Raw genomic sequence first — 27,049 nt, forward strand, 5'->3', positions numbered from 1 at the left:
GGGATCATCCTTTATAAAGATTTTTAATTATTTCTGACGACATTATACTATAATAATTATAATAAAATTGATAACCTTATTCTGTTTGCGTTTTTACCGGGCGTCTGGCTTATTTTCTGTGCCCGCTTTGTTCTGTCCCATACCCGAACATTTGAGTCTTCAGCAGTGGTCACAATTGTTTTCATATTATTTGTACAGACGCTGATTATGTCTACGTTGTGTTCTAATTCCTCACTAGATTTTGACGATTTAGTCTCGAAGAAGTTGACAAAAGCACCTTTAACAAAGTACAGAGATTTCCCGTCTGATGAGCATTTAAGGCTGCGCATGTAATCGTCCGGATTTCCTATAAACAAAAAAGATATGTGAGACATTCATTTAGAGATTTCTCCTGAATATATCTGATTCTGTTTGAAAACAAACACTTCAAGAAAAGAAGGTGTTATAAATGTCACAAATCTATACGTTGGCCAATTCATTGGCTTGGTTAGAAGCCACATCGCTTACTGATCTCATGTGACCATAATCAAGTCTACAGACATGAGATAATCATTGAAAAAATGATAACCCTAAGAAACGTGAGTTGGCCAAAAAAATCTACCTTTTATATGGTAAATATCACATTCCCTCATGAAAAGTGTTTTGACGTCATTTTAAAAGCAATACAACATACGATCGCACATTTATAAATAAGAAGACGTGTTATGTTACATAACATTCTTAATCGGACATAACTGCACATACTGACACACCTTTTATAATTTTGGCTTTCTTTTTTGCTCTAAAGTCAAGGAAGACAATATCGTTGGAGTAAATGTTGCTATAGACGACATATTTCTCGTCTGCTGTTATCGTCATCTCATCAATCTCATACTGGACTTCTTCACCAATATCTACAACATTACATACATTACTTAAATTCTGGCACACACATTTTGATCATTAAATCGTATGCTCATGTAAGATATTATAACAAGATTTTTTCATCATTACCATCATTATAATTATCCTCCTCCTACTCATTATCATCATCATCATCAGCATCAGCAGCAGCAGCAACAACAACAACAACAACAACAACAACAACAACAACAACACATTTTTGCAATAAAGGCGCTCACTACATTATTGTTACTACAAAGCTACCGGTATAGATCGGAATATCTAGCTCAAGGGTAATTGTTTAAGGCGGTACCGAGGCTCTGTCGAGTTCCCACGAGAGGTCGATAATCCCGTCTGTGATGATATAGCCGGTGTTTGATTCTATTTTTTGTATATTACATATATATCAAATCCCGGAAAGAAATTGCGGAAACTAATATTTTCATTTAAGAACTTTTTTCTTTACACACGGGAGTGTAAGACAAGTTTTTCTACGTCAGGGTAAACAGTAGACAATCCTGTCAGATATGGAAGAAAAGCTTTTCTGTCCTGCCTGCATGAATGTGGAACATTCTGGGAAAAATGAAACATTTCCAATACTATACTAGTACATATATTTAGTTTTACCTTGGTCTTGGAACGGCTCGAAGCCCCGAAATAACGGAAGAAATTCGTTCTTCTTCAGATCAAACAATGTTAAATATATCTGATCCGACGTGGTAACTGCAGCAAAATTTTTTGACCCTTCAATTTAAAGAAAAACAATATCAAAATTTATAAATTTATAGTCTTATTGATATTTAAATGATCCAGCTTTCGGTTTTTCATTTGTTTTCATACGTTTTTTTCTTCTTTTTTTGAAACTGCTGAAGTTTGCATGATTATTCTTATGGACTTTTATTTAGGAAATAGATATCATTGTTGTAGAATAATGCACGTTCGTGTTAAAATGACTAGGAATATAATCACATTTATTATACTATAATGCACGACCTATGAATATCTCTTTCCATTCTAACATACCAATAAAAAAAGAGAATTGATAAATATATATTAACAACATTGAGCGTAGAGGTTATCTTTCTAAGGTCATTAGGTTTATTGTTGTCATATATGATATACATTAGATTACCATAGCTGTTCGAAAGGTATTAGAGCGAAACGTGTTTGAATGCATAACATTTCATCTACCGTAACAATTTATTTAATATATTATTCATATAATGATTATTAACTTGAATATGTAGAAACAATTGTTGTTAAAATATCTACACATAGCGCACTTTCCACACTTTATAAACCTTTTTAAACCTGGTCCATTTTGAGGTATTAATTTTGAGGTTCTACTATACTCTTTTTAAAGACGTTAACTGTTTTTACCTGTAGCGAACCCCGGGAACTTAAACTGAAACTCTTCCGAGAGCTGAACACTGGATTTCTGAACACCGTCCTCAAGGTCATAAACTAATGCAGAGTTATCCTTGAACACAACCAGAAGAGATTTGTTGTCACCACATAAACAAGACGGACAGTCGTCTGTTACAGAATTCATATCAAAGACCTTTTCACCTGAAAATTAAATTACTTTCGAATTAACACATTAAAGGTATATACCCATATTAAGATAATAGTCGAATTAGGATGCATCTAGATGATATCCCGTAATATCATATACTACTCAAGTTTTGGCAAGCACCAAAAATTCCTCACTTAATGAAAAATAAAAATAAAAAAGATTCAATCACACATTTTGCGTAATTTGATTAAGAAATGTTTTGGGATGCCGCGGACCTTAATGCAAGATTTTTGTCACATGAACCTAAAAATAACCTCATAAAAAGAGAGTTCATACAATTTTTTAATCAGATTTATTATGAAAACTAGGCAAGACTCGAACTCAATGCGGTGGTGTGACTGTCCCTGATAAGATTGCTATGACGGGCCCTAGTACTTAATTTTAGAACCTCAAAAAAAAGTTTTATAAAAGACAAATCTAAAATTGCTAATGAAGGAATTACATTTTAAAATGAAGGTTCTTATAGTATAAGATTTATGCAATTGGCACACTTGTCGATCTTGCAGTTTTATCACCAAGGCCATTTAGATGCAAGGGCTAATCTTTCTCGAACTTTGGCAGCCCATATGATGATGACACATAATTATACCACTCTATCAGATAAACAGTTACATCTGGGTGAAGTGAAACGATGTAGAATCATATGTTTGCTGAAAGAAATTAGAAATGTCCTTGATAGAACTCAAACCCGGGACCTCATGAACCCGATAGGCATCTCCTTTTTCTGAACAACTAATTATCACAATGCAATTCTATAACGTTTACCTGTTTTAGAGGATCGGATTGCTAGCTTCTTGTTCATATCTATCAATATACAGTTGTCATAGTGACAAAATCGTGCACGAGAAACTTTGCCGAGCCCATCAAACAGATGCACTTGTTGGCCTGATTCAACGTTCCACATTCGTATAGATCCGTCATCAGAACCTGTGTAAATATAAGATATATATGTGCAATATCAAATAATGATATATATGCAGTATCAAATAATGATATATGTGCAATATCAAATAATGATTTATGTGCAATATCAAATAATGATATACATGCAGTATCAAATAATGATATACATGTATATGCAGTATCAAATAATGATATATGTGCAACATCAAATAATGATTCTCTGAAGGTCTCTAGACCTCTTTTGCTGGTTTTTTTCTTTCTCTTATTGTGAAAACGTTTACAGTTATACTTGTGGAAATATTTCTGGCTAGTATTGGTAAAGACTTAAAGATTACTTGACGGTTACTAGGAAATAGTCTGCCTGTATATGACTGATGCTAGTCTTACACAAACACACGAACAATAAATAAATAAATAAATAAATAAATAAATAAAAATAAATAAATAAATAAATAAATAAAAATAAATAAATAAATAAATAAATAAATAAATAAATAAATAAATAAATAAATAAAAAAAATAAATAAATAAAAATAAATAAATAAATAAATAAATAAATAAATAAATAAATAAATAAATAAATAAATAAATAAATAATGCGTTAATATATTCTTACAGTGTAACAAAATGATACATACATGTCAATGCTGTAAGGCCGTCTGCTGTAAGATCTAGCGACAATATATCTCCTTTATGTCCAGCCATGGAATGTATTAACTGACCGCCTGGCTGGGTAAGAATTGTTTTGTCTGGAAGTATGCATGGTAGAGGAAATGCACTGCATTTCTTTATAAACTCCTCCGTACTCTGTATAAAATAATAACGCTAATAAATATATAGGTTTAAACTTATTAAATTTGACTGAAGTTCAGATCTACTTTTGTTATGTCTTGCATGGAGATCTGATTGCCACCATATTTGTCGAAATTGTGTGAAAATAATCAACTTAGTATTGATTTTCCAGCGGAAAAATTAGAAACCGCATCACTTTCAAAATTGTGAAAACTTGACAATGATTGACTGTTTGAAAGGTCACGAGGTGACCTCCTATTGGTGCCTGCCAATTATTATTATTAATAAGCGTTAATTAGGAGCTGATTTTATTTGTTTGAAACTGATTCATTTTCATTTCGAATGTAACGAAAAATGATTAGATGAACTTATCAGTGCAGGTGTTACATAGTTTAGTCGAGTTCACGATCGTTGACAAAGGTCAAAGCGCACGTTAAAATAAGCATAGGAGTGCAAAAATAGTTCCAAATCACTATAAATATACTCATTGCCGAGCAGCGGTAGAAGCAAAAGATGGTTCAGATGCTTGGCTAATAAGCAGCTTTTTGGAAATTAAAATAAGACACAAAAATAATTTGTTTTTGAGAAATAAGAATGTAAGTATTTTTGAGGTTATAATGGGCTTTTAAAGACTCTTTTGTTGGATCTAAAGTCTTACAAACTCTGTAAAGATCATTGTGGAAGACAATAGGTGTCCCTTCGTATCTTATTTCAGGCACTTGCAGGCACTTGAGTTAGCTAGCTGAATAGCTTCCACATGTGAAAATATCCTATCAATGACTGATTCAATCCATGGCGGTGTGAGGCAAGTTATTTCAAATCAATGATGTGAACCACTCGGTCACTCAAACTTTAACCTTTTATAAAATGAAAGTGACTTTCAAACTGTATATAAAGTGTACTAAATTTTATAAAACCTTATTGTTTGGAAGCCTGCCGAGAAACTGAGGGACAATTTGGTGTGGGTCATACAACAGTCCAACTTGAGCAAGGCGTAACACATCATTTATACTGTTGAGCAATTCATCTTGAGGAAAATATTCCTTGGCCATGGTAAAATCGTCCATTAATATCCTGAAATGTTCAAGAATTCCTTTTTAGTCCAGTACTTTTCGAGAAATTTGAAAGAAATGTTTGACAGAAACATGTAACCTTACTTTTAAAATCTGTCTAACTTACCATCTTCTAAAATAACTTGTAAAATTTTAAAGCTGTGTTATACAATGAAACAGTAACAGATATAGATATATGGGCCGCGCCATGATAAAACCAACATAATGCGTTTGCAACAAGCATGGATCCAGACCAGCCTGTGCATCCGCGCAGTCTGATCTTGATCCATGCTGTTCGCTGACAAACTCTATAACAAGTAGAGAAACTGACAGTGAATAGCATGGATCCTGATCAGTCTGCGCGGAAGCGCATACTGGTCTCGATTCATGTTGGTCGCAAACGCATTATGTTGGTTTTGTCTTGGCGCGACTGATATGTTGTTGTACTCATTACTCTTAAGTTAAATGAGATTTAAGTCACATCAACATTGAATGTGACATATCAGCTCTACTTGTGAAATTATTTTAGGCACAATCGGGGCCTTTCAGTAGTACCTTCATAACATTCTCATATAAAAGAATCTTAACTCCTCGGCTGAATTCAAATACGCAGAGAGTATAGGGCAAGTGATTCGAAATAAGGGAGTTCGTTACCACTCTGCCTCGGAGACCTAACCAGTTTTGAATATGTCGAGCAAAATTTTACTTTTGTTCATGCACATTTTTGTGTACATAAACGAGAGTTATTCGGAGATAGTACAGTTATGTATGTATTTCTGAATTGACCTTTTAAATAACATTCTATTAAAAACGATTTCATATTTAAAAATGCGCTACATCTTAGTAATTCAAGTTGTTTTTGTTTGTTAATTTTTAAAGTCAAACTTTCTTAAAACAACTCACCACAGTGATGTTGCTTTCAATTTGTCTAAAAGAAATTCGAAATTGCACAGCGATTCCTTCTTCAAAACGTCACACTGCTTCGCTTTGCATCTATGAAAGGGGAGATTATTTAGTTTACGAATGTTGTAAGAGTGACCGAACTTGTTTGGTTGTAAAGCAACATGACGGTCGGCAGTGCCTTTTTCTCCTTTTGAACTTGTGTATGGTTTTTGATGACCTGAAATGAATAAATGATACTTGTTTAATATCAAAAATAAAAAATGCAAATAACTTTTACATTGCTACAATTGAATGGCATACATGTTTTCGGACAAACTTTTAAAACTGAGGTCCAATGTCCTGTAGGTTAAAGGTCAGTTGTTTATCTTTGACTATGTAAAATGCTCCTAACGCAGTGGTAAAATCTCAACTCTTACAAGTATATGTAAACATAATTAAAATTTCCAAATATTTTCGTTTTTCTAATAAAAAAGGAGTTAAACAGATTAATTATAATATTGATACCATTAGCCCATCTTCCGGAGAAGAAATCTGCGAGAGAAGCGTGTAATTTCTCATTAAGTGTGACGTCATTGCAGTATCTATTTTCGGCAGCTTCCATAAACTGTCGATGATACCAGGACATGACACGGACGCCGTCAGCACTTCTATCAACTGTAAATACGAGCAGAATTAATATTACAATGCAAAGTAAGTTAACAATGAGTCAAGAGTTCCTTCCCCTTACGCTTCATTGCCTTAATAAATTGTAGGCAGGGAACCAGCCGGCAAGACTTTTACATAATTATTATTCAAGATGGATTGCAACGCATGTTTTATAAATTCCACAATTTATATTTTTACGTATAAAGAAACGTCATTCAAAATATGTTAAAAAGAAATGCTGTATGATTTGTTTTGGCGGTCAGTAATGTCACAATTTCAAAAAAAATATATTAAACTGCACTGTCCATGGCTGGGGACAGATATATTTGCTTAATGTACCTATGTGCAGTGTCTTCTTAAAACACCATATTTTTCGTCTTTTATGGCAATCTCGCACACAAAGGAATAAAAGCATCTTTGCTTTTTGTTAAAAGCTATTTAATATATCTTTTTTAAAACTTTTTCACCGTGAACTAACTGAGAATTGTCTATGAACTGCTACATTTCTATGTAAGGTGATGCACTTTTGTTCTACGCAGATTGCGCATGCGCGAGAAAAATACTACATCCGGTAGATTTTTCATAGCAACGGACCGCGTCGTAAAAAGGTCTATATCAGCAACAGTATAAGAGGTTTATACAGAACATATTTCATACCTAAATACTGAGCCAAGTCCGAACGGATACGAATCAATAATAAAGGTGGAAGACGTCGAATTGGTGGCGTCCAATACATGTACACGTCATTTAATACATCATCATCGCACGACAACACGTCCTCAAGTTCCGTTTCCGTTAAACCTGCACGTGCTGAAAACAACAAAAAAGAGGTTTGTCAATTCTTAAAAGGAACCTAAATATCAGAAAAATAGGGTTAAGCATATGAAACACATTTTTCTTTGTTTCTATTTCTTTCGGTTTAATTGGGGTGGTAAATATTAGCTGGACATAAGGAGCAATTCCAGGTGAGCTTAGTAACGAATGTATTTCCATATGTAGAAATGAATAACATTACTCTAGATATTTCTACACATCTACATAAAATACTAAATCTTATCCCATTCAACTTGCTATTTAATACTTAGTAAACATATTTTGATAAGACATATGAGTGATATGACCATTTGTATTGGAAATTCTACCTAATGTCAAATAACCAAGCGCACGAGATACAAACATCTGCCCGTGAAGTTTTTCAAGACGCTGAAACAACCCGTCAATGCTTTGTCGGACGGTTGGTTCCAAAACAGTTACGGCTTTGGTTAAACAGCTTGTCCAAACGCTAGCCTTGTCAAATGACAGTTTCAAATACAGTGGTAAAGGGCATTTGGAACACATGGTTGTTACGATCTTCTTCTGTTCAGGCGTGAGTTGTCGTTGTTTTAATACTAGCCATTTATCAATGATTTCACTGAGATCCGTCACTGTCAGTGCTGGTACTTGTATGAAATTGTCCTTGGTTCTTACAGTTGACTGAAATCATTACAAAATTTGACTGAAAACATTACAAAATAGTATCTTAATTTCACGAGGAAAATGGGTATTTTCTGTGGCTTCAGGGATTGAACTTGCATGCAATACCTTAACCAAAGATTTTCCAAGTTCACAAAGCGACATTTACAGTAAAAATTAATGGTATACACAAAATTTAATTATATTAAGTGAGTGACCCTGAAGAAAGGTTAAAGTGAATAATTTCAGTAGAAGGGGAGAAAGACCATTGATCAAAACCCGGAACCAGAAACTCTCAAAATATCAAAAAAGTAGTTTAATTCAGTAAAAGCTCATGCTCGAGGTATTGGTCTTAGAAAATTACCTACAATAATGATGTTGAAGTCATATTTGAACTTTCAAGAGTAGTTAATGAAATATAAGCTACATGTAAAGCTTTGTCAAATTTCTTTACCAATTCCAACGCCGACGACTGGTTGTGTTTTAAAGGTAGATACTCTAAATGTGTAACAGAAATTTATTTTAGTTCGATTGTCTAAGAAGCTTTTAGCTTACAGAAACACTCTTGAATTTGTTCCTGGAACCAACCAGTACTGAACAATGAGTGTAAGAGTTTCTTGCTCAAGAAATCAACGGTTCCCCCAAACGGGGTTTGAATTGGTAAGCCATCCTTATATTACTAGTCCAACGCGTTAACTACTAGATCATGCTACCACAATGTGTTATCTGTAGAACAAGTCCGGAAGTATAAAAATCTTTTAAAAACAACACGGTTTTAATTCCGGCCTTACCTGTAATACTGGCAAGGACTCGAACTGATTGTCCGGAAGAGTAGAAACGATGATTTTAACATTTGGCCTCAGCCTGGCCGGAAGCCAGTAGAGTTGTCTTGCATTATGGGAAGGATTCATCATGTCTAAAGAGTCAAATATCAACACCAGTGGTCGATCGCTTGATGCCAAAAACAGCGAAACCTGAAACTCATCCGTTAGGGTTCGTAGATCCTGAAAAATTGAAAAATAAAATGAGCCGCGTTACGACAAAACCAACATAATGGGTTTGCGACCAGCATGGATCCAGACCAGCCGCGCATACTGTCAGTTTCTCTACTTGATATGCAGTTGGTAGGCGAACAGCATGGATCCTGATCAGAGTGCGCGGATGCGCAGGCTGGTCTGGATCCATGCTGGTCGCAAACCCTTTATGTTGGTTTTGTCGCGACGCGGCTCAAAAGAAATGTATATATTATACAGGTAGATCTGAAAAATATCAGGCGGTGAAAATATAAGTATGATTTTGTATCATGCTTGATAAAACCTCCAATGTCTAGAAAATTCGATATGTTTTTATTTGTCAACATTTAGCTTAAATGGATTTATCGATCTTTTAACATTGTTGCACTGATACTTCAGCTTAACGGTTAACTGAGTATATAATTTGATCAAAACATGAACACTTATTTCATGTATAAAACTTTTTGTCATATGTAAAAGAATTGATATATACCTAAAGAAGTCTAAATTTACATTTCAATTTACTAAATTACTTATCAATTACATTTCAAATGCCGTTATGCACTATTTTCGTTTCGTTTAGCTAATGCATCATGCTATCCCGCACCGCCTTAGCACCGGCTTGAGCAAAAATTAAGGTACATTTGTTATGATAAAATTACAAACCTTAGACACCGGCATTTCCAGACCATACACGTGTCTTATCTGTGACGTAATACTCGACAAGAAACTAATGAGATCAGTACTATCTGGTGTTGTCCCAATAAATCTAAAATACATGCAATATATCTAATAAGAATAAGAAAAAATGTTCCTTGAAAACATTGATATTGTCAAGTCTTGTTTTGGTAAAGTATTCATAATCATTATGTCTCTCCATTATTATTAATAATAAAGTTATAAAAATGCAAACAACTTTCAAAGGTCAAGGTAATATCAGAATAATTTGATATGTGTATTTGTCATATGGGATCTTTAAAAGTATACAGAAAATTTGCAAATAACTAGAACTGTGTCCAAAGGACACGGATGCCCCAACTGACAACATATTTATGGTATATAGTGAAAAAATCAACAAAGGGCCATAATTCTTTTAAATTTGGTCGCAGCAAAAATTCCTTCCTTTACTTCCATCCACACATTAAGGTTGTTCATCCCTTGAAGTTTAAGCAAAATCTGCCATCCGGTTAAAGAGGAGTTGCGTTCACAAAGTTTCTATATGGTATATAGTGAAAAAATCAAAAAAGGGCCATAATTCTGTGAAATTTGGTCGCAGCAAAAATTTCTTCCTTTACTACCATCTACACATTAAGGTTTTTCATCCCTGGAAGTTTAAGCAAAACCTGCCATCCGGTTTAAGAGGAGTTGCGTTCACAAAATTTCTACATAGTATATAGTGAAAACATCAACAAAAGGCTATAATTCTGTTAAATTTGGTCGCAGCGAATATTCCTTCCTTTAATACCATCTACACATTAAGGTTGTACATCCCTTGAAGTTTAAGCAAAATCTGCCATCCGGTTTAAGAGAAGTTGCGTTCACAAGATTTCGGGACGTACGGACGGACGGACGTTCCAACATTTTGGGTTTAGGGGCTATTTTCTTTGTTATTTTCTTTGTTTTCTTAAGGGCTTCTAGCCCATAAACCCTTTAATCACGGAATGAACCTATTGTTCTCTTTTGTTGTTTTTACTGTTAAATAGCCCCTAAACCCAAAATGTTTGCTCGGACGGACGGACGGACGGCCAAGTGCAACGCTATATGCTCCCACTTTGTGAGGGCATTAAAAATAAGAAATGAAAATTTAAGCAATTTTAAATAGGTCAACGTCAAATTAAAATAAATCAACATGTCGGTCTTGTCAAATGTGTTTTTGTTCAGATATGAAAAATGAATCCTTAAAATAGTTTAAGCATATTTAAATAATTTGACCTTGACGGGCAAATTCATTTATAGGTTAAGGGCAAATTTAAATACTCAATATGTCAGTTTTGTATTAAAAAATCCATAAATAAATAAATAATATTTTTTGGCCAATTGAAGGAAAATTCAGTAATTGACCTTTATTGACCTTTAGTGTCAATGTCAAATTAAGGTCAAGTTCAAGTTCAATTAAACTTTTTAATGGATTGTTCAAAGGACTGTTATGCGAAATTTCAAAACTTACAAAGTTATAGTCAATCATAGCAAAAACAAAAACCTGTGAAATTATGCAAAAATACAATAATTTGTTCCCCAAGGTAAACGTCAGTGATGGTGATGAGTTTAAGGTCAAATTGATCTCTAAGGCATTGTTCTTAAGTTAGTGAAGAAAATCCATTAGAAAATAACAAAAGTATAGTAAGTCGAATGCAATGATCAAGCAAAAGTCCATAACTTGACCATGGAAGCGAATGCCATTGATGAGCATAGATCAAAATAACTTTAGTGTGCTTGAAGGTCTTGTCCAAAGTAATATATTTTCCAAGTATGAAGACAATCCATTCATAAATACCAAAGTAGAGCCAATTGTAGCAAATTTCTATCAAAATTCTTGAATGTCAAGGTCATTAATTTTATGAGTCAAGGTCAAGTTAAGCGTCGTCTACATGAAATTCCTGTCTTAAAGAATGTTTTGTGTCCAAGAATGAACACAGTCAATCAGGAAATAAGAAAGCAATGGTCGGACGGCACTGGAACGACAATTATACTGTAGCAGTAGCTCGAAATTTTTCTTCGAACACATCGAACTAAAAAAACGATAGAAACCCTACCTGAATACAACCGCAGCTTTGTTATTCGTCCATTCGGCACATTGTTTTGCTGCCATGGCCATTATGGATGTTTTTCCACAACCGGACGGGCCGTATAATACCATTGGTTCATTACTCATACCCTGAACATATCGCTTTATTTGCTGTAATAGACAATTGACATTGATACCATGCTTGCCACAAAAAAGTTCAATATGTGATTTTATAATTCATTCTGTTGACTAATTTCTATATAATATTGTCCTTTTATATTTATATTTATAGCAACCGTTATTGAAATAACTTACGTTACCTTAAACACATCGTCGCGTCCGTGAAACTGTCTACATTTATCCTGAGAGAACTGAATATGTTGAACTATTTCTTCTATGAGTGGTCCATCTGCTCTCTTCTTTGCCTGGACAGCTGCATGAATCATTGAGCACATCTTCGATACGAAATCGTCACACAACTTTACAAGATATTTCCGGTGTTCTTCCGAGTTTGGATCAATTCCTGGTGGATTATAAGAAGAATTCAAATATGGTCTTTGTTTTTCTTCAATTATTGAACTTTAAGATTAAGAGTTTTATAAAATATATGTGTAGGAAAATATATTGCAATGCTTATATTCTTAATATAAACAGCCAGGAAAAAAACAACGATAAAATTACAAAGACCTTTCTCTTTGTTCCATGTAACTTTGTAATCCAAGATGTTTTCTACCGGAAGTTTCTGTTCGATTTTGTTCTTCAGTTGGTTCAGAAGTTCTTGAGATTTTTTCACTTTGTCTTCAGAATTGTTGTACGTGCATTCTGAAATAATAATAATAATAATAATAATAACAACAACAACAACAAAAACATCAACAATAATAATAATAAAAGACACAGATACATGTATACTGCGATACTGCTATCAGGGAATGCATGTGTTTGTCACTTATTTAAAACGCACATCTAGCTCAGACATCAAACCCAATGGTCGTTACAAGTATATGTTCGTACTATAAGGAAAATGAATTTAAAATGAAAATTCATGGAAAAGTATTTACTTTATTCCTGACTATAGTATTTTATTATTTTCCTCGGTTGAGCAACGAAACACGTAAGCAATCATAATTAAAGTGCTCAAGATAATATTCGACACATTGTGAGCAAGGTTAATAATTTGGTTGCCGAACCTACATTATTAAAACCATTCGTTCTCCAGCTCGATTTCAAACGTTTTATATAGAAATTTTTCTCTTTTTGGACAAAGAAACAAATATAGATTCAGAATTCAGAAAAAAATAGTTGGTTTTATAACAGCTTTTGGTACTGGCATACTAATAAAATGTAATTCTATTAAAGTGATAAACTAAAACTAAAAACAATGATACCTATGTAACGTGACAATATATAGGAACTGTCTTTTGTTTCGATATCCTCAATCGTTCTTTTCAACCAAATGCACGTGTTGTTGATGTCGTCTGCGTTTATTATACCGCCATACACTTCCGTTTCCGTTACTGCAGTTTAAAGAAAAGTCACGTGCTTTACATGTTATTTTATACAATAGTTTTATTAATATACTGAATATAGTTATTTAACTCTATAAACACTTTATTTGCAACTGTTAGTTTTGTTTCCATACTGGACAGACGTGTATCAGTCCAGTGCCATATCGAGGAAAAAATCAGTGTGCTCGTTACCAAAGCATGACTAAAACCAATAGGCCTTATGTAGACACGTCACTGTTATTTTATTAAACGGCATACATAAACTTTATTTTATATTTTATTTATTCACTAAAAGGGTTCCGCTACAATAACGTCTTATATTTAGTTTCTTCTTCTTCTTCTTTAATAACTGGACCTAAAATTTGCTTTTCACTTTCCATGTTATGTCAATTGTTTGATAAATACTTGGATATTGAATTATTTTGTCATCACCTGAACGCATGTACTTTCTTGCAGTCTCAGTGTCGAATCGTTTTTGCGCTACTTCTTCTAGTGCCGCTTGTATGGCTTCGCTTTCAGACCACCACTGGGTTCTCGCGGCATTTTTCTTATCTTTATCCTGACTAACAAAGTCAGGTATGTGGAAGCTTATTGGATGAACGACATACACAGGCGGTAGAGCGTTCGTATCTTTAGAATACCATCTGTGTAATAAAAAAACCCGTAGAGAACGTATGATTAGAAAATAAGTCAAACAAACGAAAAAACAACAACATAACAATTGCATTAAAAGCCCAGTATTTGATATTTACAGTATGTTTCTTTGTACAAGTACATACCTAAAAGTGCTAATATTACCCCCCCCCCTTATTGTCTGTTTGTTTTTGTGTGTGCCGGCGTGTCTGTTAATTTGTCTGTTTGTATGAGCAATGTAATAAGTTACAGGCTTTTTATACTTACATGTAGTATAATTCTAGACGAGAACTTCATTTTGAAAAAAAATCACATAAACGCCATTGACTTTCACATTTTCCGATATGAGGAGTACTAGTACATTATATTTTATATGATCATGTTTTAAATTGTGTTTAAGTAACACAAGGACTGTTTAAGTTGCCTCAAGACCAGTGAAGCTTTTTTTTGATGAAAAAATACCGAAGATTCCCCTCAGTGCATTATTTCAGGCTTGGTCCTTATAAAACTCCGACCATCTGCGGATCTTTCTCATATGAAATATATGTACGATTCTGGCAAGATTTGATACGGCGGAGGTGAACGGACAAGAGATAATTAATCAACAACATCAACGAAAATGTCATTTGAACAGCAGGTGCAAGTATGAATAAAAACAAAATGAGGTACACTCATTCATATCTCACACATCAAGATTTAAAATAGAGAAAAACAAAATCCCGAAAGAACGCCCAAAATGGCAAAATTGAAAAATGTTGCAAGCCAGGTTTAACTGAGTCTCTTCATGGTAGTGGGAAAAAAAACTTCCGTCCATACTGCTTACACCGGCTTAAGCAGAATTCAACATTTTACATAAAACCTTTAGTTGTTTTATTTGAAACAAGTAACATAAAGGAGGTTAATTTATCTATATGAAAGAAGGTGAAATGTTGCAACAATGAAAAAAGATGAGGGCTTACTTGTTTAAAAGCTCCAACATTTCCTTTGAGTCTATATGCTCTAACATCTCCTCATATTTGTCTGCATCTATACATCTTGGAAAATCCGAGTAGCCATACTTGTGCGACATCAGTGACTGAAGTAATAAGATAAGATAATACATGTATTTTGTCGTTTCACCGACTCAGTAAAGATCGTATTGGACTTTTCCAAATTTAATGGTGGAGCAAGACCTATGATTCAGCTAAGTTGCAAGTTAGCAACCTTGGTAGAACGAAGGACCTTCAGTGCGCTGGTAAAATATAATTTAAAATGAATATCAAAGACAAAAAATACTGCTACTATATTTTTTTTACTAAAATCATTCTGGAAACAGTTAATTAATAATTATCTACTACACATATCTTTCAATCTCCAACGTTTGATAAAAGATAAATACAATGTATGTGATTTATAAAATAATCATAAATTTCTTGATAAAGAGGGGTTTAACCCCTCCAAACGTTGGAGATTGAAAAATTTGTGTAGAAGATAAATATATATTTTCCTGTACAGCAGAATTTAGTTTATAAAACGGCTTTTAACTCTAAAAGGTATTCAGCAACAAAAATCAGCCACCAAAAGTTTCAGATAATGGAATATCTGGTCAATAAATCAAAACAAAGAAAGATTAATTTATTGATGAAAGTACATATTGATAGAACCTACGACAAAGTTTGGACCAGTTGATAATTTCTTGCACATTTCCAGTTCTTTCAGGCAGATTTCCGTTGTCATATGATCATCCGCCGCCTCGTCCCGAACACCCCATCTCATGTCGACAACCTGAAACTCATAGCCAAGCTCTTGACAGAAGGACTTCAACTTTGGGTACGCATTCTCCATGAGTGTATTCCTCTCGTGCATTGTGTCTATTAAATAAAGAGAAATATTTTATGATTAAAAAGCAGGTTGATTAAAGTGTTTTTAGTTCAAAATTGAATTAAATGTCCTTTCATTTATAACAAAAAACATACTTTGAGTTGACCTGTATTCTGTTAGAAACAATACAACATTATACGATTTTCTGATTTTTTTTTTCAATCTTGAAGACCATAATTTTATCATATCCATAGTTTTGGAAGAAACTATACTTTCTTCATTGATTTTAGTAGATTAAATTTTTTTTAATAGCAATATAAGTGTAACCGATTAATATACATCTATCTTGAATGTTTGAATGCTTAAACGTATATATAATGGTATAACAAATAAGTATTCTAATCTAAATATTATTTTAACTCAACGTCAACACAATTTACCAATATCATTAGTTTGGACGAAGCAAACTTATAGTTTATCTTACCATAATAATGCTTGCTGCTCCAAAAATTATTACGCATCCCCAAGGCACATATATTTTAGAGTGTTACAATCTGTCACCGCGTTTCCACGCATGTGACTTATTAACCATCATGACCAACCTCCAGGATTGTACAATAAAGCGTTCTCTGGTTATCAGTCGGACAAGGTCTGATCTTTCGCCGTACAGACGGACTATCATGATGTGAAAAAGTAATATAGACTATTCCGCAGCTTTGGCGAAAATGGAGCGAGCCATAAGTAAACGGGACTGTTATTTTGCATCATTTGAAGATCTGATAATTACTAAGCAGACGACAATTTACCTGTGAATGTACTGCTTGTAAATATTCGGACGACTTTTGCAGTGGACGGACATTCAACATTCACGTTCCCCATGTATATTTCATCAAGATCAGTTCGAGGTCCATCGTATTTTTTGGCTTTATTTTGCACCTTAAACACACAATACAAACAAAAATATACGCTTTATAAAACACTTTAAATTAGATTAAACATTGAAAGGTTTTTATAAAACGTGTTTAAGTAAAAACTTGAACTTATGGTTGACATTCATGTGTATAATGCTAAATATATCATTTAATTGACCACGCACTTTCACAAACATTTTGCACTTAATGTAACCCTTAACTGAATAGAGTGTGCCTTTAATTTCTTTATAAATAGCAAATACATTTGAATAAAGTGATCAATCGATCGATAGGAAAGTACTTTTACTATATATACTATGAATTAAAATAGTTAATTAAACTTTACAGTTGCGTTCTGTTATATTGATTAAACTATAAAGTGACTTTAAAAAGTTATTTCAGCTTTGACTAGAAATTTGTTTTCACATACATTTCCCCATGCTCTATGTATTCATGCTCTATGTATTTATATTTACCATTTACATGAATTATAACATTGCTTTGTGTATTTCTCGATAAGAAATATTATAACATTATTTGAGCCGCGTCATGACAGCGGATGCGGAGGCTGGTCTGGATCCATGCTGGTCGCAAACGCATTATGTTGGTTTTGTCATGACACGGCTCATTTAAGTATTTCTCTACAACATGTTTTACATCATTGCTTTATCAAACCATTGCTTTGTGTATTTCCCCATTAAAAATATTACAATATTACTTTGTGAATTTCCCAATAACATTTATTACATCATTGCTGTGCACGTGTGCATTTCCATAAAGCATTTTTCATAACAGTGCTATTTGCATTTCCGGAAAGCATACAAACCGCAGACATACCTTCATTGCAGCTTGTACGAATTTTCCTTTCGGTTGAGTAAGTTTCGCTCGAGTTTTCTCTCTCTTTAACTGCAGTTTGGTCTTCATTCTATCAAGTCCAAGTATGTCTAGAAAAAAAACACCACAACAATATTATTGCTCTTTACGTAGTACGATCATGCTTTTTTATCGAAGGCTTCGAGTTATCTACATAACAATGAATTTGAAGTAAAATATTAACAAAAAGGTTTAAATTCCATTAAAACAAAAGCCCGGTTTGAGCCGGGTGATGCTCCCCGAATAGGTTTTGGACACAGGAAAGTACACCTCTTGTAGTTTCAGAGTTATGTCCCTGGAAAAAGTTCAAAGTGCAATAATTCCAAAATATGCAAGGCAGAGTAACTGTTCTTTGCACTGCACTGCTAATCAATGTGATCTATCAACCTACAAAGTTTCTTGATGATTTCTCTTATGATTTCCGAGTTATGTCCCAGACAACTTCAAAAAGTAAAAATAAACAAAGGGCAATAACTCCAGAATTAGGCAAGGCAGAGTTATGATTCTTGTGCACTGCACATCTACCAATTGAGATATATCTACCTACAAAGTTTCATGTTGATATCTCTTATAATTTTACAGCTATGTCCTGGACAAGATTTTTCTAAAAGGGAGATAATTCAAAAATGAGGCTTAACAGAGTTATGGTTCTTTTGCACTGCACCTCTACTCAATAAGATCTATCTACCTACAATGTTTCATATTGATATCTCTTATAGTTTTAGAGTTATGTTCCGGACAAAGTTCAAAGTGTTAAAATTAACAAAGGGCAATAACTCCAAAATTAGGACAAAAAGAGTTATTGTTCTTATGCACTGCACATCTACCCATTGAGATCTATTCACCTACAAAGTTTCATGTTGATATCTCTTATAGTTTTAGAGTTATGCCCCGGACAAGATTTTTCTATAAGGGGAGATAATTCAAAAACCGAGCAAAATAGAGTTATGGTTTTTTGACACTGCACTCCCCTTCAATGCCCTCTACCACTGTATGAAGTTTCAACAAATTATCTCCATGGGTTTTCAAGTTATGCTCCGGACAAGACAACGGACGGACGGACAGACGGACATGGCGCCGACTATATGCTCCCCCAAATTTTTCGGGGAGCATAAAAATCGACCACTTCAACATTATTACAAGTATATTAAATATCAGTATTAAAAATTTGGTTTGAATTGGTTGGATTCTCTGTATCACCGAGACAGTAGTAATCATGAGCCGGAGTTCTAGCTTAGGTAATGAAAGAAGACCACATGTTCTTCAGCCTTGTACTAGTATCATTTCTGACATGTTCGGTACTAGAATAGGACCAACTCAAGCTGGATATTTAAGGCCTACAAACGTGACAGAAGACATGTCTGACAGGATTCCAAACAAGGTGGCGAGGGTCAAAGACCGGAATTCAGTAACCTTGATAGAAAAGCATTAGGAGGCCCTTGTGTATTACTGTTAAAGTTATTATTTAGGACAATAAAATGACGCTTTATTGAACCAGAAATAACATAGCAATCATAATTTCAGCTTTTATGTACGCTTCTTTCTAAGAGTTCGTTTAAAATTCTATAAGCAACTCCATCTCATAAGTTCCGAAAACCGGATGTGACGTGTACAATCGCGCTATGGAACAAACATAATGAACAGATGGAAGTGATTCAATCAAAGTACTGGACTTACTGTCAACGTCATCTTCATCTTCCATCCCCATCTCCATTTTTCGGACAAGGTTTTTCGTGTCATTTCGCCGAAGATGTGCGCTGTTCATATATCAAAAGGTTCAACGTTATAACATATAGTAAATTATAGATCAGATTTCAGCAAAAAGATGACATATTGGTATTGTGAACGCAGGGAAAATATCTCGACAAATAAAAAAACAACAAAAACAAAACACACACACATAAAAACTTAAGACTTTCGGAAAACAAAAATAAAGATAAAATTGTAAAAAGCATTTTAAAATAAGTTGTTTCCTTTGCACATAATGGTAGTTATTTATTCGACAGATGTGTCACATGTCTATGTTATCAAAATTGCTATGTACATCGACAACGCTGTGTTTTTAAAAGTATGTAAATATATTATATTTTTTTAAAAAAGGAAAAGAGAAACGTCACCATGAAACGTGTGTGATGTAATTATATAAGGTATTTCCTCATCTGAAAAAAATCGGCATGCAATAGGCCAATGTGTATTTTGAATCCTGCAATACGGCATAAAACTTTAACACAAATTTCCCACTCCACACATGTATTATTCACTCATTACCCCTTTTTCCTATCCTAACATAACACGCAAAAAGCGACAAAAACCCGAAACAGACGCCTTTGAAAAGCCACAAAACACGTGTTAGAAGAAACGTCAGACAGATATAGTTCCATGGGTGCTACATATTTCTCAATTTAACGCTGACTTCCAAACAAAATAATGTATGCTTTGTTGTTGTTGATGTTGTTTATATGATAAAGTAAAATATGATAAAGTAAAGAAAATACTTAAGACTTAAAGAAAAGACTTACGTCTGATTTTTATTTCAATATAAGAAAGTTAAGAAAGCGATGCATATGAACGCAACACAATATTTAGCATGCAAAAGTGAAAGCGTGTTACAAAGCTAGCTTCTAGTATATTGAGTGAAGACATATGATTATAAGTATATTATTTACTAGATATTTGCTTTTAACCCCGCCGTAAGGAACACAGATTTAGACGTTTGTATTTTCAAACCCAATTGTTGTTATTATTTATGGTGTTTGGTGTTTCTATATATTGTTTAGAAGGCCACATTGAAAATCAAGATATGTTATTTGTTTTCCACGATGGTATTTCTTCATGTGTTACCTACTTTATATAAAGATATTATTATTATTATTATTATTTACCCCGATAGCCCCCGCATTGACCCCATGATGGGGGTTACAATTGGCAGTGCATACTAACTGTGTGTAGCGAATACATACCTGGAATCCGCAGTAACAGTCAAATTTGGTAGATTTGCGCTACAATTTAAATCGTCAAGTAATATGATAAAGTAAACAATACCAATAGTGAGTAATATAATAATCTTTATAGAATATACATGCAACTTATGTCAAACAAGATTAAAGAGTAAGAGTAATAAAGGGAGAAAAAGATCGATTGTAAAACTATCATTTGATTTTGTTTGTTTGTTTTTTTTATTCATTTTTTATTATCTTTTAACGACACATTTATGACAAGACAGAACGGTTTTTTTCCGGATAAACTTTAAAACTCTTCTCATTCTATGCCCTATACAACTTATACTGATAAGCCTCTTTGTTTAACGACGCGGCTGAGTCAAATATCGAAGCTACATATCACATATATATGTCCATTCGCTCCGATCCCGATCCAAATAGTATATAGCCGCGATGGCTGTTTGTATCAAATTATTTAAGATGATGTTAATTGTTTGAAATTAAAGCAGGGAAACTGTACTGAATTATTAATGATTGTCACATAAAGAATGTTTAATTGCTTAGCATCTATATACAAGAGGTAGAGGGCATGAATGGCCAAGAACAGGAATGTTTTCCTCATTAAATGTTGATTGAATGTCGTGAAATGTTAAATGTAGCTCGCTACTTTTCGACCGAAATTTGACAACATCGCAGATCTTGATGATTTTAGTATGCAAACATCTTAGGGCCCGTCTACACCTATCCAAGTCTTGAATGCAAGTATCATATTCTCTTGTATTGGATAATGTAGACACCCTACTTGAATGAGTTTTAAAGAGAAATTATGTGACATCCAAGAAGATAATTCCTTGCAAGAAAGTTAGAACACGTTCTATTTTTCTACAAGTTTTTGGCTGTCAAGACACTGATAACACCGGTTTGACACAAACCATGTGCCCCGAAGGTGTGATAGTGTTGTTTTTTTTTATTATTTTCTGACTTTTTTGTTCATGATCTGTAAATTTTAGTAAATGTATACAATATCTTGGTCAGAGGAACAGATCAATACACTGATGACTGATACACAGAAGAGCAAAAAAAAAAAAAAAAAAAAAAAAAAAAAAAATCAGTTTTTCAAGTAGTCAAAATGGATTTTAAATGATCTTGTTCATTTAGTGAATAACTTTCATCAAATAAAAAATTTGCATCAATTTACCAGCTCAAAAAATATTTTTCTCACATTTTCCATCATTTTAAAAGAATGTACACATTTCAATTTCATTTACTCCATTGTTTTTAGCTAATTGCATCATTTTCCCGCTTTTTTATTCACATATTTTACAGAAACATGATAGTATTTCAAAGACAAAGGTATAAATCGTGGGCAATCTTAATTTGACATTTCAGAAAAAATTGTGCCAGATTAAATATTGAAAGGGCCATTTATTTAGCTTATCTAAATGTGACATGTAAGAAACTTGAATAGGTGTAGACACGGCCTTAATTTCAGCAGCATTATTTTAGAAATAAACAGCGTTACTATGACATCAAAGCGCCCACTTTCGAATTCGGCGGCGGTAGAATTGCGTCTCTTATCAAAAACCGGCCATTTATTTTATTAATTTACACTCGATTTCATCACGGTAGATTTAACTATATTTTTTTAGTTAGAAGTGAAATGGTAATGAAAAATATCAATACAATAAAATACAGGGCCAGTTCGTATAACTGTTTTAATATAAAATAAAGGGTGGTTAAATATATATTCTATCGTACCATTTAAATGAACATAATCTTGCATATGAGAAATTCGCTATTGCATAAGGCTAACAATTACTTAAATGCATTACAATATATCTTAATCCAATAAAACTGTTATTCAATCGAACACTTTTGTAAACTTCAAAATCACTTTAAGGTTATGAAAGGAAAATATTATGATACCAATATATACTGACAAAAATAGTAAGGCGATATGCTGAAATATAGTCCCCATACACGATTACAGTATATGTTTTTTTACAATAAAAATAAAAATACAGAAAAGAAAAATGGAAAAAAAGGGATGCGTTTTGAAACCCAAACCAGTTTTGATATTAAAACATGTTATACCATCTCTGCCAGTTAGATTTAAAAAAATCTTTGCCTGGTATGGTTTTAAACGATATACTTTCGAATTATTATCTCAATAATTTTAAGGTATGACCACCACATGGATAATATAAGCAAAAATTTATCTCACTCATGAATTTGGACTCTGTTAAAAGTCTTATGAATGTCAGCAAAATTATATACAAAGCTTTCCATATGCAATAATTCTTCTTTATTCCAAAACGAGTTTCATTATCATAACCTGATTTTCACTGTTTTCTTTTCTTTTATCTTTTGTAAGTATTTTAAGTTAATATAAACACAATGAAATGGATCTCCAACCGGTTCATATTTAAAAATGTATTAAATGAACACAAAAATTGCTCGTAACAAGAAAAAAATATTCTTTGTAATATGTTTACTATAGAAGTAACACAACAGATAAATGATAATAATGATGAGGAATATTGTTAAGGAAAGACTTTAAAAGTCAATTATGTTCACTCTTTTCAAAAAAATAATTTAAGTTTAATTTATCTAAATCATTTGTATAAATCTCTGTTAACCATGTACTTGCCCTTATATGTTTTTATTATAGATTGAAATGGCTATAAATGTTGTAACATTTAATGCTGAATAAATGTTATCATGTTATGTTATATATATAATCTTTTATTCCACTTTTCAGTGACTGATATAACAATTAATTAACACATTTACATGAGAACATAACATAATAACATACGATTACTGATTATATACACGAAAAGCATGTCTTACACAATGTCATACATTAAATATAGAGATACATTATATAGAATTATAACAACCTGCATACACAATGTTAGCTTATTAATAAGCATATGATACATTGTAAATGTTCGACATAATGGTATTTACTGAATATTTTTTTTTATGCACTTTGACTAAATATTTTCCCGATTACATTTATAACTTATCGAAAACACGAAATATAAGTGTCATGTAAAGGAACATTTAGTATGGATTTATTATATTGCATTTAACCTAAGATAATCTAAGATAGTCTAAGATAAACATCCTCTCATGGAGAATGTTATTAGAATGTTCTAGAGATTACTTTTTATATTCCATCGTTAGGTCGTGAACGTATTTACAACATAGGTTGGTGAAGCCTTTTTGGAGTTCTGGATTAATACCAAAGACAGCCAATAAATTGGAATCAAAGAGTCCTCGCAAGAATGCTTCCGAGTTAATTCTAAGAAAATAGCTGCAAACTTCAGAGCTAAATTTCTGATCAATTGAATCTGTAAAGCGTGTCCGTTCACGTGTATATGTATCACATTCAGCTAAGATATGTCTGTTTATATCACCAGTTTCTTGTAGACATTTTGTACAGGAATAACTTGTATAAAACTGTCGGTATAGAAGTATTTTCGTTGCACTTATAGCATGTTTAATCTCACTGTTTGTATTTGAAAACAGCCATAAATGTAAAGGCGTTACTGATTGATGAACTGCTATAAATCTGTCAAAATCTCTATCACTGTTAATTCTTTGTTGCCACATGTTGTTTTGTGTATGTGTAATTGCCTTTTTAATAGTATTTTTCCACGAGTATTTGCATGGAAAATGTGCATGTTTCATGTAGTCAGAAATGAAATGGAATAATCCGTATTTGTACAATAGTCTGCATATTTCGGGAACAAAGCCGCGTTGGTTACAATAACCTTTCATAACAAATAAGTTAAGTCTGTAATTGAATAGTTTTCTTGACAGATAGTGTGTTGGTATAGTACACAATTTTTGTAGGAAAGTTAGCTTTCTCTGGTCTATGTCAGCTTCAATAGTAAACCATCCCAGTGTGCTCAGAGCCATGTCCGTTCTAGTTGACTGTGGGAGATGTTGTATTTGTTTCGCTGCCAATCGTTCAAATCGTTGGATCTTTACCATGTCAGTATTTGAAATGTTATGCCATAGTTCAGCCCCATAGAGAAAGGTTGAAAATGATACTTTTTTTACTAATGATGCTAGGGTCAGTGGATTTATATCACCAACAATGTTTTCTAGGGATAATATTGAAAAAAGTGACGATTGTCCTTTATGTATACGTTGATCGATTGTATCTGTTACACTTAATGTCTTATTAAGTTTAATTCCAACATGCACAACGGTATCACATGATGATATTTCAGAATGACCAAAGTTTGCTTGAAATATATTGTCAGAAATTTTTCCGCCAAACTTCAATACACAACATTTTGCTATTGTTAAATTCATATCCCCATGTATTTGCGTATGTGTTAACAATAGCAAGCTGATTCTCTAGTGATGTTAACGATGGACTTAATAGTGTCAAATCATCGGCAAGTGTTGGATTGCCACATGCAATATTACCGGTTATAATTCCATGTTTGCAAATTTCAAGATTTTGTAAAAGCTCATCAATAAAAGTAGGTAGCTCCAAGTAGACATTATCCCGCCCTGTCGAATGCCCTGCAAAACTGGGAATATATCTGACGTTACGCCCATTAACGGTGACGCAGCCAAATATATCTTTATAACTGTTAATTATGAGTCGCAGAAATTTACCTTTGATTCCTAAATTATGCATTTTCATGATAATGGCACTGTGTCTCACATTGTCAAATGCACCTGCAGTATCTAGGAAAGCGGCATACACACTAGAGTTACTCTCTGTGTATGATAGTACAGCTTCTTGTAGATTGAAAGATGCGGTTACTGGTCCTAAATGTTTTTGATACGCATTTTGTTGTGCGCTCGGAAATTTTAGCTGCTTTGAGGCTGTCCATATTGTTAGACGATGATGAAGCACTCGTTCAAATAGTTTATAAATAACTGGCAGAAGGGTTATTGGTCGATAACTTTTTGGTTCTGTTCTAAGTTTCCCCTCCTTATGTATTGGAATTATTACTCCAGATTTACATGCTCCAGGAATATAATTACATTCGAGCATTATGCTGAAAAGTTTTAACAAGTATGAAGCTAATGTTTCACCTCCATGAATGATGTGCTCGGTTGTAATAGAGTCAAGACCGGGTGCTTTTCTACATTTCATATCACGAAAACAGTCTTTCAGCTCGTTCATGGTAATTTCATTTGTTAAAATGTCATCTTCTGAATAGTCATCGCTTTCTTCGAACATTCTAACACTTTCATCGAGATTATTCAAAAAAAATATTGTCAAAGCGTTCATTATTTTTTCGGGGTGAATACATTGGCGTAATAGTCTCTGAAAGTTTGCGCAATTTCAGCAGGTTCTCGAGTAAGATGGTCTCCACGAGAGATCTCATTAACTGGATTAAATCGTTTACCTTTTCTGCGTTTAATTAATCTCCAAAAGAGCCTCATATCACATTCAGCAGTTTCATTTAGGTCATCATAGTATTTTTTATTAACATCCGAAATAGCGTTTTTCTGAGCATTTATGAATATGCGTTTTGCCGCTTTGTAGTTTGTAAAAAACACATTTTCTCTTCCTCGTGGTTTGCCTTGTTGAAGCCATTTCAAGCGCTCAGTCTTTTGTCGTTTATATGCAGCCTTAACATCTGTGTTCCAATACGGTTTAACATGATTGTTAAATTTACTTATAGGAAGTAACATATCAGAACAATGTTTTATGCATGTAACAACATGTCTATATAAATGCTCAATATTTTCTATTGTATAGCTCAAATTTGAGATGTCTAATTCTGATAACATCGTATTGAGTAAATTGGCATATGCTAAGAGATTATCAGGTTTACACTTGCTCCATGCTACATATGGAGTATGAGAGACATATATATGAGTCAATGGTAAAACACATTTAGTAAGTATCGGTAAATGGTCTGAAACAGAACAACATGCATCATCAAACACATGGCAAGATTTAACAATATCATATTGTGACTTACTAACTATAATATAGTCTAAAGTTTTTTGCGTAGGGCGAAAAGTATACTTTTCTCCACTAGTTTCACAAAGTTTTAGATTATTTATGCTTAGAAATTGTTTATAGCTTTGCACTCTGTTGCGATGTGTCTGTATTTCATTGTCTATATCAACATTCATATCACCACAATAAATGACATTTCCTTCAGCAGAGTATAAATCATGTAATCCTTGTAAAGCATCTAAATGTTGTACATAATCTTCAAATGTATAATTAACAGATGGCATGTATATATACAGAACAAAAATGTTGGAATAGAGTTTTCTTGTGATATTTGAATGCCTAAAAATGCGACTTAAATTCGCGTTCGGTAAGATATCGACATTAAAATTTAACGATTTTTTTTATGTAAGATGCTTACACCACCTTTACCACATTTCATGTTTGAGTCAACAGTTTCACAAATAGTGTGTGCACGATAATCTGAGTGGATTG

The 27,049-nt window shown here is 33.2% G+C and overlaps 1 protein-coding gene across 5 annotated transcripts in view; it reads right to left on the reverse strand.

Moving 5' to 3' along the window:
• Positions 1–27,049, reverse strand: part of LOC132742959 (NACHT domain- and WD repeat-containing protein 1-like) — a 47,472-nt gene that overhangs the window by 12,983 nt on the left and 7,440 nt on the right. For 4 of the 5 annotated variants that reach the window (XM_060731459.1, XM_060731461.1, XM_060731458.1 and 1 more), the window contains exons 2-25: positions 20,629–20,667; positions 19,346–19,425; positions 17,633–17,739; positions 16,691–16,820; positions 15,732–15,934; positions 15,044–15,159; positions 13,884–14,095; positions 13,332–13,460; positions 12,631–12,765; positions 12,264–12,466; positions 11,972–12,114; positions 9,885–9,987; positions 8,997–9,209; positions 7,896–8,226; positions 7,411–7,563; positions 6,613–6,762; positions 6,109–6,325; positions 5,071–5,227; positions 4,000–4,168; positions 3,224–3,385; positions 2,263–2,451; positions 1,510–1,626; positions 753–893; positions 76–346 (exon numbers count right to left, since the gene is read on the reverse strand). In XM_060731459.1, the coding sequence (XP_060587442.1) occupies positions 76–346; positions 753–893; positions 1,510–1,626; positions 2,263–2,451; positions 3,224–3,385; positions 4,000–4,168; positions 5,071–5,227; positions 6,109–6,325; positions 6,613–6,762; positions 7,411–7,563; positions 7,896–8,226; positions 8,997–9,209; positions 9,885–9,987; positions 11,972–12,114; positions 12,264–12,466; positions 12,631–12,765; positions 13,332–13,460; positions 13,884–14,095; positions 15,044–15,159; positions 15,732–15,934; positions 16,691–16,820; positions 17,633–17,739; positions 19,346–19,425; positions 20,629–20,667 (3,870 nt within the window). The remainder of the gene's footprint in view (positions 1–75; positions 347–752; positions 894–1,509; positions 1,627–2,262; positions 2,452–3,223; positions 3,386–3,999; positions 4,169–5,070; positions 5,228–6,108; positions 6,326–6,612; positions 6,763–7,410; positions 7,564–7,895; positions 8,227–8,996; positions 9,210–9,884; positions 9,988–11,971; positions 12,115–12,263; positions 12,467–12,630; positions 12,766–13,331; positions 13,461–13,883; positions 14,096–15,043; positions 15,160–15,731; positions 15,935–16,690; positions 16,821–17,632; positions 17,740–19,345; positions 19,426–20,628; positions 20,668–27,049) is intronic. The other variant, XM_060731462.1, reaches the window with a different exon arrangement.

This window comes from Ruditapes philippinarum, unplaced genomic scaffold, assembly GCF_026571515.1.
Source record: "Ruditapes philippinarum isolate M1 unplaced genomic scaffold, ASM2657151v2 ctg3039_1_1_1_1, whole genome shotgun sequence".
In the NCBI taxonomy this organism is placed as follows: Eukaryota; Metazoa; Mollusca; class Bivalvia; order Venerida; family Veneridae; genus Ruditapes; species Ruditapes philippinarum.